This window comes from Strongylocentrotus purpuratus, unplaced genomic scaffold (genome assembly GCF_000002235.5).
Source record: "Strongylocentrotus purpuratus isolate Spur 01 unplaced genomic scaffold, Spur_5.0 spur5_scaffold_4, whole genome shotgun sequence".
NCBI classification, from domain to species: Eukaryota; Metazoa; Echinodermata; class Echinoidea; order Camarodonta; family Strongylocentrotidae; genus Strongylocentrotus; species Strongylocentrotus purpuratus.
The window spans coordinates 31,005,900-31,019,705 of NW_022145610.1; the positions used below are offsets into that span (position 1 = coordinate 31,005,900).

At 38.8% G+C, this 13,806-nt stretch overlaps 1 protein-coding gene across 1 annotated transcript in view; it reads right to left on the reverse strand.

Annotated features, from left to right (window-relative positions):
- Nucleotides 1–10,382: 10,382 nt before the first annotated feature.
- The window catches only part of LOC105446983, a 51,619-nt gene continuing 48,195 nt past the window's right edge, over nucleotides 10,383–13,806 (reverse strand). The window contains exons 12-14 of the mRNA XM_030997348.1: nucleotides 13,660–13,743; nucleotides 13,006–13,135; nucleotides 10,383–10,609 (exon numbers count right to left, since the gene is read on the reverse strand). Of these exons, the coding sequence (XP_030853208.1) occupies nucleotides 10,431–10,609; nucleotides 13,006–13,135; nucleotides 13,660–13,743 (393 nt within the window). The 3' untranslated portion in view covers nucleotides 10,383–10,430. The remainder of the gene's footprint in view (nucleotides 10,610–13,005; nucleotides 13,136–13,659; nucleotides 13,744–13,806) is intronic.

The window sequence follows — 13,806 nt, forward strand, 5'->3', positions numbered from 1 at the left end:
CCAAATTTATTAACCTGTTGACAGTGGGAACCAGGTGGCTACTGTATTAAGTCTATGGGAATGAATGAATTCAGCAGTCAATGGATTAACAAACAATCAATTCTTATACAACACAATAGCAAATCATCAATATTGATCAATTTACTTTACATTATGATATATCACATTACAGATATTGATAAGGGTAAACAACAAAATGAAAAGACAATGACAAAAGTTGACAAGATATGTAGAGTCAACTAAAATGGTTGGACGAAACAAGATTATTATGGGCAGATACACTGGTATAGAATCCTTTAAAAGCTGAACTTTTGATTATTATGGTATCTATTTCTATAACAGAGATAAGAGATTTTCTTTAATACAAAAAAACAACAGTACCCCCCCCCCCCCCAAAAAAAAAGAAAAAAAAAAAAAAGAAAGAAGACATTCAAAGCACTACTCATATTTCCAATCTAAAACATAGAACATAAACATTTAAAACAAGTGATAGCACAATATCAATGCCTGAATCATAATATTTAAGGTTGATGTCACAAATTCAACTTAATAAAAAAAAAAATACTGCTAGAAAACAAGGACGAAAGGAACATGGTTACAAAATAGAAGCATTGTAATCAAATAACATCAACCAAAAAATATTTCAGGCAGAACAATATTCAGCACAACATAACAAGGAAGTTGAGGGAATAAAAGGCATATAATTTTTTTTATCAAATTTCAACCTCACACAGCTCCAATTCCAATCGAAATAGGGGTTTTCCCTTTTCCCTATCATAATAGTGACATTTTTTCTTAATACTCTATTCTTTTCCAATATCACTTCATAACCCTAGGCAAAGTACGTCTAGCCTCTGTCTTACTCTTACTGGTAATTAAGGTCGTCTAGATACCAGTTTCTTTTTTTTTTATTTAGATTTCAGAACTTTGAGCAAAAATGCAAAACTGAATTAGGGTGTGTTTTGCACAACTTTCATGCACCTGATTACATAACTTTAGGGCAAAGTGCATCTCATCTCTGACTGAGGATGGGCCCATACCAGCTTTTATTTCTCTAATATCATAACATTAGGCAGAGTGCATCTCTCCAATGTCTACTTCTCCTTTCTGGTGAGAGAGTGTATCTATACCAGCTTTAATTTCTTAGATTCAAATCTTGGTGCAAGGTGCATGTTTCTCTTGTCTATTTCTTTCACATCACCTAGGGTGCATCCATACAATCAATTATTCCCCTAATTTTGAAACCTTGGGTCAGGTGTAACTTTCTTCCTTCTGCATGAAATTCTTCTTACAGATCATTAAAGTTCATTTTCATATGCAGCCACTGATTAAAGGAATAACTTGCCAGTAAACCTTAAAAATATAGAAACATATGAAAAGTTCAGAAGAAATTTGAAAACATATCTATGTAGCACTTTGTAAGATCTCACCATTATGAACCCAGTGTGCCATTTCCACTCCTTCTGTATTCTGTTCTGCAAAGCGCATAGAGACATGCAATTATGCCTATTGTTGTGCCCTACACAAAAAAGTTTAGTTATCATTATTATCATCTAGGGTGCGTCCGTACCAGCATTTAATTTCCTGCTGCTACAGATTTTATTTCTGAACAGGTCCTATTCTCAGAGCCACATAATTACATGTAAGATTTGGTAAATATCCCTGAATGCCGAGTTAGCAGTGGCTCAGACAGATGATATGCGCATCCAATAAGACCCCGTTCTCACTCACTTCGTTGGAGCGCTCTGGAGCGCTCTAACTAAGACCCGCTCCTCAGGAGCGGTTCTTAGGTGAGTGAGAACGCTTAAAGTGGTCCAGGAAGCGGACTTCTGGACCGCTCCAGAAGTCCACCTTCCGAGGTGGTCTTGAGGAGCGGGTCTTATTAAGAGCACTCCAGAGCGCTCTAACGTGCAATGTGAACGGAAAGCGTACTTTGAACGGAAGTGACGTTCCGCGCGATGAGCGATCGGGCAGGCACTACACATATACATGTATACGGGACGCGTCGCGAACGGGACATCAGGTGACATAGGGTTTGGATTCCGCGCGCGAAAAAATTGACCCGCCTACCTGAGCTGCCATAGCAACAAGACCACTTTGACTCGTGGAGCGGTTTGAGACATAAAGACTGCTCGGAGTGTGAACGCTCGCAAACCGTTCCTCAAGACCCGTTCCTCTGGAGCGGTCTGGAGCGGTCTAACTAAGACCACTTTCAAAGTGAGTGAGAACGGGGTCTAAGAGGGGAAGACTGTAGTGGAGATTTCATTACCGAGTCTACGAGCAGAGCGGTAGTCGGGCTATTTAGCCTCTTAATTGTGATACACGATCCCTCATTACATAAGCCATGCTTAGTCGTCTTGTCCGTTTTCTACTTCTGCTTCGTCTTACTATCCTCGAGGTAACAAGTCTATGTTTATATGGAATATATCCCTCTTCTTCTTCTTCTTCTTCTCCTTCGTAGTAAGTCTTTTATTACCCGTCTCAGGCCTACAGGAGGGCTTAAAATAAATACACCAACCTCCTTGTGGCAGTTTTAATTTGCACAGAGTGAAGCGCCGGCCTAGCTTGCATCTCTGTGTCTGAAGCATGTCTATGGGATTGAAAGAGAACGGATGAAGGAGGAGGACAGTAGTCATGGGCGTAGGAAGGGGGAGGAGGGGTGGAGAGGGAGGGTAGGAGGAGGGGGGAGGAGGGGGAGGAAGAGGGGGAGGAGGAGGAGGGGGCAGGGGTGGGCAGGGGTGGGCAGAGGAGGGGGAGGGGTGGGAGTAAAAGAGGTGACTGAAAATAAGAGTGAGTAGGCTAAGAAACTTTAAAGAGGGGGAAGGAAGGAAGGAAGCGAAATCAAACTAAAGCGATGTAGACAGCAAGACAACCGAAATATATAACATGAAATTAAGTGAAACCACTCTCTAGAAAAAGTGTGGCTAATTATAGCCCAATACACTGTAAAAATAGTTAGTGGTCATAATACTGCCCTACATACATGAGGCAATTCCATGTCTGACCAATTTATGTCTACTAGTCTAGTGTAATGTTTTGCAGACCAATGTCAAATAACTGCTTGAAGATACCAAAACAATGTCTCCTTTTGCAGACTACTACCAAAGTGCATCCTCGTCATCGATAGCAAAGAGCAGAGTGATGATAACTCCAAGACTATTTATGTATCCTTAACACAGACTTAGCGCCCTTCTGGCTCCAAACACAGGCAAATTCAGATCGTTACTTGGATATATCACAATGCTGTCTACTTTTGCAGACTAACATCAGAGTGCATCGTAGGATTCTCAGCCATTGATAGCAAAAAGCAGAGAGATGATAATTCCAAGATAACTTTCCATCGCCCTCAGCAATATCTTCTAGAATACACCATCTACTATCAAAAGATCTTCTTAGTCTCTCTGATTTCTTATCATTCATGTAAGCTTAAACTCTCCCCTCGTTGTAAATGGAATGAAGGATTAGGGTAATGTTGATTGTTATTCTATGCGTATAGTGCAAAAAAAGCTCAAGGTTCATGGGGTGGATTTTTTCCCCCTTTCTATCAGAAATATGAATAAGAAATAGCATAATGGAAAGCCCATTCTAATAGATTTGATACACCCTTCCAACAAGACTTAACCTTAAAAATATGGACTTATTGAACATTTCAAAAATATAATTTCAGTAGGTATAAATATTACAACTTTTAAAAAGAAAAATTGGAAGATATGATTATAATTATCATTTTCGAAATATAACATTTCAGAAGATGATATGAAAATGAATATCATAATCTCAAAGTACAAATCTGAATTTCATTGTCATACACCAGATTGCATTTCATGGTTCTCATTTTGATATGGAAAAACATACGCAGATGATATCAAGTTTTTCTCTCCTCTGTCAGTTCGCTGCTTTTGATCATCTATTACCTTATGGGCAAAATCAACAAATTGCTTTCAGAGCAGAAAGGCTAGCCAACGCATTAGATTAATTGCAATATTCCTGTAATCTCGTTATTACCGTCCAAGAAAAATAGAAGTGCTATTTTCCTTTTAGGACGTGGAAAAGGTCATCATATTCAAGCGAGGGGCGGTTTTTCAAGTGTCTTGCAGAGAAATTCAATGTTCATGGACCACTGTATTGTGTTGACTACTTCTGTCTCACACACAATGTAAGGTATTCAATTATTTTTGTCTACATAAACATTATCAATATTTCTTTCTTGACTTCAAGTTGCATGATTTCAAGGATGATATTCAATAAGAATACTTGTTTGACAAATTGAATTACCAATGAAAGGAAAGTTCACCTGGTAAAGAGCACTTGAAAAATGCCATGTGGTAAAGTAAGGAATTGAAGAATGAATACTGATCAATACAACTTACAAGAAAATGATAAAATGAGGTAAAAATCAGGTAATAGATTTCAAAATTAGATATTGTTCTGTCTTTGACAAGTTCTCATTTCTTCACTGGTTTGTTCACTCCTCTTCTACAGTATATCAGTCTACTTTTCTTTCTCCCTCTATTTTTTCTCTCCCCACTCACTATCTCTCTCTCTCTCTCTCTCTCTCTCTCTCTCACTCTCTCTCTCGTTCTTTATCCCTTTTCTATCTTTTTCAATCATTCTACTTTTCATTCTCCCCTTACCCCCTCCCCCCCCCCCCCCACTCTCTCTCTCTCTCACTCTACAATTGATACATAGAATTCACTGACCACCATGAATCCACCATTTCCATTGACCCATTCACCAATCCCCTCAAACAGTGTCATATCAATATTTCAACACATACGCCTGATCAACAAATGGATACAAACATTTACAAGTGCTTCAATAGATTCTTCGCTTCATGCCTGGGCATCCATCCTTTTGTTTTTACGACACTCACACACGTACCACCTCCTCCCAACCGTCTTTCTTTCTCTCTCCGCGATCATGCCGAAGATCCGATCTTCATCACGAAAATTGCTTTTTAACAATGCAAGAGCAGCACTTTGGAGCTAGCTGGCAAAGGTCAAACCCCGAGCTTGCATCATCGCTCTCCATGGAGCTCATCACCACTCCGGCACGACCAGAGTTGACATTATTAATATTGCCTCTCTCGCATCTTTGGCTATAATCACGCCGGTATTAGCACCACGGCTAAACACAAAGTCGGCGGGGGCAAATTTGTCTCCGGAATTTATTGTGTTTTGATGAATTTGGACAGTCGGTCTGGCGGCGGGCACGGCTGATGGTAAAGTTCATCAAAGGTCACAGCCAATTTAAAAGGGTGGGGGTTGGCGGGAAAAGCTGAAATTAATTAATGGCTACTCAACTGATAGATGTAGTTGAAGCATGCACATTAAAGGACATTAACATGCAATGCCCTGAAGAGTAGTTCTCAATGCATCAATGCTATTGTGTGTAATAGGGAGAAGCTAGAAATGAGTTTAATACCGAAAATGAAAGATTTCAAGAATTCCCTGATGTCATGTATTAGGAAGTGAACTTTTCCTGAGACGATGTAATCAAGAAGAATTGGGTCACCAGTGACATCGTTAGTCAAAGTCACATGGGTTTCTAATTGAATTTTGGGGTAAATATAGCTTGAAAAAAGTGGTAGAGATATTATTCCATAACCCATGTACAATGTATGTAGGTCAAATATGAGACTAATAAAATGAGCTCATGAAAAGGATGAAGAAACGCATGCATGAAGGCGACTTTGAAGTTGTTTAAATTGCACCTACAGAAGTGTGCATGTGCAGGGTAAAGGTTCATATATCTTCTAGAAAAGTAGAAATGATTATAATTGAAGTCCTTAAAACATTAAAAGCAAAAAGACAACAAAAAAGAGCCCCTAATTAACCCATTTGCCCAATATCCCCAGACCAGTACAACCAACCCATAAGCCAGGTAAATCATTGTAATTGGAAATTGCTGATTGGACCAGTACAAAATCAGTCGCAGAATCTCAAAGTACATGCAATTAAAACCCAATATAAACTTGGTGCAATAGAAATGAATGAATGAAATAAATCCTCATCAATCACCTAACAGGCAAACGTACTCAGGCTCATATGGGGTTACTTTTTCTATTGTTCAAGAATACAAACTTGTTTTTTCAATCTTCCTCTGCTTACATTTTCTATCAAATATGTCTTTTTTATTGGTGGATTTTGTAAGATTCCAACTTTCCATTCTGTAACAGATCATGCTGTCCCATGTATTCATAAATATGCGTGTTTGAGGTAATCACCATGCATTTCATCAAAATCACACAATGCATTACCACCTTTAATGTGTAAAAGCCTCATCAACTCTCCACTCGCTAACACAAGCTTTGATCGTCTAAATAGACACCATCGATTAGGATGTGCTTCACATCAGCCCTCATTCCACGAAGATTCGCCGGTGGTGGTTCCCGGCAACATGTTAATTGCATGTTCCGGGGATGTTTTCAGCTTTTTCCAGGGGAAAGGAAATGAAATATTTTGCTAGCATAGATTAACATTTGGCGTCAGAGCCACGAGAGGTGTCAATTATATTGACAATCCAAACAATAGCCCCAAAACTAAAGGGATTTGGACGTGTGCGTACACGCCCTCCCGGTATTGTGGCACACGTGTTGTTTGTGTTCACTGACGTACGCAAACGTAATTGTTCAGATTCGATGGGTAATGTATTCATTATTTTTATCTTCCTGTATCAAAAACGCGGTACAAATTACATTGCTTAACCTACTGACTACTGAGTTCTCATAATTGATTTCCTTAATCTTCCTCTGATCACTACTCTGCTATCTTACATTTTTTATCAAATCCTGTCATTTTTAAAATTAAATTTGAATAAGGCTGTATATGATCATCAAATTGGCAATGCTGTGACATCACAATTGCCCACTTTTCTCACTTTTATAATGGAGTGATCAAAATCACAGGGTTGGTGATTTTTTTGTTGTTGTCCATAATACCAAATCCTGTTTTTAACCCCCATCTTTTCTTAATCATGAGGAGCTCAGGAACCACATGTTTCTGCAGTCTCTCTCTCTCTCTCTCTCTCTCTCACACCCCCCCCCCCCTTTTCCTCCTCTCTCTCTCTCTCTTTCTCTCTCTCTCTCACACACACACCCCCTTTCTCCTTCTCTCTTTCCCTGTCTCTCTCTCTTTCTTTCTCTCTCTCTGTTTCTTTCTCTCTCTCTCTCTTTCTTTCTCTCTCTCTCTCTCTCTCTCTCTCTTTACCCCTTGCTCTATCTCTCTCCATGTTTCTCTTTCAATTTCTCACTCTCTCTCTCTCTCTCTCTACCCTCTCCCTCCCTCATTCTCTTCCTCTCTCCCTTTCTCTCCCTCCCTCCACCCCCTCTCTCAATCTACAATATCTTATCCTGGATTATCCATGGATGCCCTGCACATCATCAAAGAGTCTGGACAGGGAGTCTAAACCCACCCACCCGGTAATCGGCATATCAGACCATTGCAAGAAGATGTATAAACAGGTAAACAGAAATCCTGACGATTAATCAAAAAGTATCAACAATCCCGGTGCCGCCGTAAGTCTGAAAAATAAACCATCCTTCAAACGAGTTCACAAGCACCGTCTTATCTTACAGATTGATAAATCTCTTTCTGCTCTGAAGGGGAAGAGTGGTCAAATGGTTTACAAGGGGAAGGCTGATATCACAAACGCAAGAAAACAATCAAGTGCTTGAGCACTGCCATGGACACGGTATTTCTGCATGAGACAAATGAAACAAACACTGATACTTTTTTTTTCATTCAGAGTTTTCATTGACTTCTTTTTGGTATTAATGCATTACGATCAACTTTTCCCCTTTCTTCACCTTGTTTCTCATTGAATACTACAATTGTCTTGTTTTTTATCTTCTTAAACATTTGATTGAAATGTCATAGTTGTGTAATGTTTTTATTGCCCATTGACTTTTTTTAACACATTGTTCTAATTGATGTTGGAATTTGGAAATAAATTATTTGAATTGAATGGTGATACACAAAAGGCTTAAGGTTTCCTACATGAATAGAATTTGTTTAAACCTCCATAAATGGCAAACGCCATACAAAGGCTTTTTGTCTACAGTGGTCACTATATTACTGGCTACAATCATGACTGTGGTGTCAGATATATATGGGCAGTCATTGCGGAGCTTGCAAAAAGACTTTTTCTTGTTTTCATTGTGTTCCTTTCACAGCAATAGTTTGTAAAAATCAGTGGCATGGAAGGGGTTAAACATATCTTCCTATTGTGGTCATGTACTGTTCCAATAACCTAATTGGAATGGTTTGACTTTATAAATAACAATGATCAGATTCACAATTCATAAGGTTGGGCAAGCCGTTACAATCAATAGCAATACTGGGGCAGTTATTGACATGAGTGGAGAAAGATAAACTGTTTTGGACACCCAGCACAAGGGGAATAGTGCAGGGTGGTGGGGGGGGGGGGCATATGGTGCATTCCCTATTGAACAGTAAAATAAAGAGAGATACATTAAGGGGAAAAAAGAGGAGGGGAATACGAGAAGGAAAACTTCCTACACAAGGAAAAGAGGGAAAACCCCTCATACATCCTTCCTTTCTCTCTCTCTCTCTCTCTGTGGGTGTGTCTCTCTCTCTGTCTTTCTCTCTGTCTCTCTCTCTGTCTGTCTCTCTCCGTCTCTCTCTCTCTCTCTCTGTCTCCCTCTCTCTCTCTCTCTCTCTCTCTCTCTCTCTCTCCTCTCCCTCTCTCTCTCTCTCTCTATCTCTCTCTTTGGTCATTTGTACCTATATTTTTGTACATCACATTCTTGTACTCAAACATTGTTACAGGTCAGCATCGAGTCTAGACCCAACCTACTTCAGAATCGAGTATGAACAGGGCTCTTTGAAAAAAAAGTGAACCCACTCAGTGCAGTCCACCTACAACATGTCAAGAATGATGCATAGAGAACAAGTCTCGACAGAGTCTAGATTGATTTTGGCAAATTACCCATGGGTATCGAGTCGACTACTGCAGGAAAGTGGTGGAGAGATGCGGAACAAGTCTGGATAAAAAGGATTCCCAGAGCATTGACATTGTTTATGACATACCACATGATTAATTTTCAGGGAAAATCACCTTGTGGGGAAACCATATGGCACTGATGATATAAATTGATATATGGATTATTTAAGAGGCCACTGACACTGTAACATTTAAGTATCTCGCAAGACCAAGCAGAGCGCAAGACAGCTGAAATTGCCCGACATTCACACTTGGAAAGCATGCATTTTTTATTGCAAAAAAAACAGGTTATGTTTGACTTCTTTCTACATCACCCTTACATCACTGATGTAATAGATCGTAAGGGTTTTAATGTAATGGAGACTGCGGTCACTGAGCTTGGAATGAAAGTTGTGAACTACTGAAGAAACAGGTCATGAGGAAAGTGATACCATCTCAAATGAAGAAAAATTGAATATCACGCCAGGTGCAAGATTTGTTAAATAATGCACGTAGTACATGCACTTGCCTGTTTTTGTGGTTACTGGTAAGTGGTATGTATATGGCAAGTTGGTTTCTAAGAAACTGATTTTCAGCACTTGTATTTATAAAACAATGTCTAGTTCACCCAACCTCATGCAGATGCTTATACTGTAGTTTTCTTAGGCATCTTAAATTTACACCTCCATTGCAGAAATAGTTTTGAGCTTGTTACTATCAATTTAGGAGTTCAAATTGTAGTTGAGTTATGAAATGTAAGTTAAAATCAATTTTGATTTGTAAGGTACATACAATTAAGGGAAGTATTGTATATTACAATCAAGTCATGGGTTGTATTTTTTACACTTAAGATACCATTGAATAATATACACTGTATAGTGAATTGCATGAATTTTGCATTACAATACAGTTAGAAGCGGCAAGTTGCACTCAAGTTATGATTCAAAACGTAGAACCAAGTTGAGAGTTGTAGGAAATAACCAAAAAGGACTTGTGAGGTACAATCCAACAACACAAAAATTGGCCAATCAGGAGAAATCCCTCCAGCTGTAACCTTTAAAAAGCTAGATAACCACATCTGCATCATCTTTTTTACCATCAAAATGGAAATTTCCACCACAACTACCAATGTAACCCTCCTCCTATCATTAACATCCTCATTGCCATCATCATCATCATTATCATCCCAGTCATCTTCCTCATCACTATTGTCATCATCACCACCACCACCACCATTACCACCATCGTCACCACCACCACTACTAACACTACCACCACTATTAACACCACCACCACCACCATCATCGTCCCCACCACTACTACTAACACTACCATCACTATTAACACCATCACCACTATCATCATCACCACCAGCACTATCACCACCATCATCACCACCATCACAACCATCACCATCATCACCACCACCATCACCACCACCATCATCACCACCACCACCACCACCACCACCGCCACTATCATCCTCATCACCACCATCCTACCTTTCCAAGGCTGGTGTACTTCACTGCCATTGCCTGTTGGGTCAAGACCCTCTGCCACGACCTCTTCAGCTTGACCGAAGGAGCTCGGAACACCATGGCACCCTTATGGCAGGCTGCATCATGACCACCAGAGGACAGCACGGGTGTGATGTGAAACTCACGAGCTGTTAATGGTAGGAGAAGAGAACAATTGATAAATAGGAATTCAGGTTCGTTTGCCAGCAATACATCCAACCAGATGGATTGTAAATCCAATATGCAGGGCCCCGTCTTACAAAGAGTTGATATCAATCACAACATGAGAGATAGGAGACTGCAAACTTGCGATTGATTGGAGGACTTGCGATTGATCTGGATCAACTCTTTGTAAGACAGGGCCCAGGGATCCACTCTTAATTTTCAATTGGCAGTCAAGACTCAGAATTTTTGAGAATCAGGAGCGATGGGCCCATTGTGATATCTTGAAAATGTGGAAATCTAGAGTGAAGTTTGGAGGGCCTCTGTACACCCTATCCCTGTTAGTGTCGAGTCCTGCTGTATAGCATCGGGAATTTTCAATCTAAAGTCCTATCCAATGGGTTAACATATTTTATTACTCAAAAAGACAGTTTCCTAAACTCAAGGACTGGTTATACATGTATATGACGATAACAATGACAATAAATCTGTTATTTATGTATGGTGCTCATTGTATTAAGAGATTAGGGTCCTCAGTACCCATCTTCCACATTTTACATATTTTCTACACGTACATAGACCGAAGTGTCGTTATCATTATCGTTAAAGCTCATGTCATGTGTGACTAGCCCTTAATCCTGAGGCAGGCTTGTTATTACTCTGTACGATAGGAAAATTTCATATAAATTTTCATAACGCACTTGATTATTAATATTCTTGGAAGTGGAATATTAATAATTAGTCACATGGATTCCGTTTGTAATGATTGAAAATGTGACCCGAATATATTATTCAAAGCGTCTACACGTCATAGAGGAAAAATGAAGGAGTTTTCATCACCAAACAAGGCAGATGTTCCTTCTTTTGACAAGTGCAATGCACTTAACTTGAAAAAAAAAACATGGGTGATTTACTCCGCAGAATTACCAGGGTTGAAGGAAATATCAAGTTCTAATGACCTTACCAAGATTAAAGGTGATATTGATTTCTAATAATAAAACTATATTTTGAGGAAAACAAAACATGACTTTCCCTGCATTCAGATTAAGTAATTCATTTTTCTTTAATCTCTTCTTTTCATGAAGGATGCTGACCGTTTTACAAAAACTTTCAACAAGATACAGATACTTGATCAATCTTTCAATGATGGGATGTATTGAGGGGAATAAGAAAAAAGGGAAGATCAAAGCAAAGTGCAATAACCTGAAAACTTTGAAATTTTGAAAAGTTTCATGTACTGAGCATTCATTCTGTCAACTGGAATCAGACAATGTAAAAATCATTTGAAAAAGGCAAGGATGTTACTGTATTTGACTTTTTTTTTTTGTTGCTAAAAGGAGGATTTATCAATCTGGCAGTCAATGGAAAATTGGCAGGAAGAAGAAAATATCAAATTTGAATTTAACGATTGATCTGTCATACAACAGCCATTCTTTGTCCATAGGTTGAACAATAAACAGCAGAATTATACATGACAAAGAAGTGTAAAGAAGTGTATAATGATAAATATACTTTGTGTGATTGCTAAAACAGAAGAAAATACAAAAGGGGGAAGAAGCAGAATGCTACAGTTTGAGATAAAAAAAAAATGAGGTGAATTTAATTGAAAAAGGACAAGAACAGAGCACTGCAGCATGACATGATTGCCCAAGTTGATTAATACAGTATAGCACCTGCAAAGAGTGATAGAGCCCTCTCTTGGTGAGATCTATTTAGTATTAAAGTCTGAAGCTATAGTTACAGAATGAAGACAGACTCAATAGAGTGATCTTTTAGTGGTCATCACTAACTTTTCGGTCAAACCATGAAAATTGGTCTGAAAAGGAAAGCCTCCTGTTAGTGCGAGGGATAACCATGAGGCCAAAGAAATTGGTTTCAAGCAATTTGTTCTCACATTCCTAATTTTTAAATTGAGAAGCCTTTTTCAAGATCCAAATTGCCAAGTTGGAGATATTCACATGTAGAAGAAACTTTGCTGCACTCTCATTTAATTTGAATATTATTAATATTATATACGAGGGATGGACTCTTGCATAAGGAATATACCAGTACTCCTTTTTAGCTCATCCCTTCACTCTCATTGTGTTATGTTTTTTGTTTGGATGTATGATATTTATGTATGTTTATTCTGTATTTGTAAATGTGACTATTGTATGCTGTATTTCTAATGATAAGTGTAAACAAACTAACTTGAACTTGAACTAGAGTGACAAATGTAGATTAGTGTCTTGCTAAAGGACATAAGTACCAAGGTACATAAGCTAGGACTGAAAGCAATATTCTCTTTATCGTTCTTCTACAGTGAAAGCCAAATAATAATATTTACTATCCCAATTATTTATTTATGGCTAAAAATCTCATTTAAAATCCTTTTGATACCCACCATTTTCACAATTAAAGTTGAGCAGACTGATGTTCAGGATAAGGAGATGAGGGAAGATCACGCGTAGGCGGCCATCTTGATGCTGGGAGCGAGCAATCACGATAGCATCATTGAAGAGAAGGACCAGGACCTGACAGTAAAAAGGAATAAGTCTGTGTTATAAAAGATAAAGCTTAACTATTGCCATGGGCCAGAGGACTACATACCAGCAGCAAATGGCATATATTAAGTATGTTCTGAGTAGAAAAAAAGAGTCCCCCCGCCCCTTTTACAAACAAAAATTTGACCTCCCCCTCCATAAAAAAAAAGTAATGGTATGAGAATATGAGTAAAAAAGAATCCCCTTGTCACAGGTTGTCCTGACTTGCACCCCTCCCCCCCCCCCCTACCTACCCTCACCCTCTTAACCCAACTAGCTTACCACCAAAGTTTCTAAGCGCTAGAAGTGAATGTTAATCCTGCTGAATGCATTCTTGACAGGGTAAAAACATACTGGTTTTTTATCACGACCAAAAAGCATTTAGAAATTCCCGTGAATTTCATCTGACTTGTTTTGCAGATTTTAAACCTTCATTAATACCAGCATGATGCACTTGTGAACTTTCATTTCTATGAGTAGTCTAAGATGTGAGAGTTAGAGTATGGATGACTTACCTCTCTGAATTTTTTGCGTCTGTTGAAATAGAATAGTCTCCCTGCATGGACTAGGTCTCGATCAGGTGGACCAAGTGGAAAGGGCTATATGGAAAAGACAAATGAGAACATAACAACTAGTTGTGAGAAAATGAGAAAATGTTATAT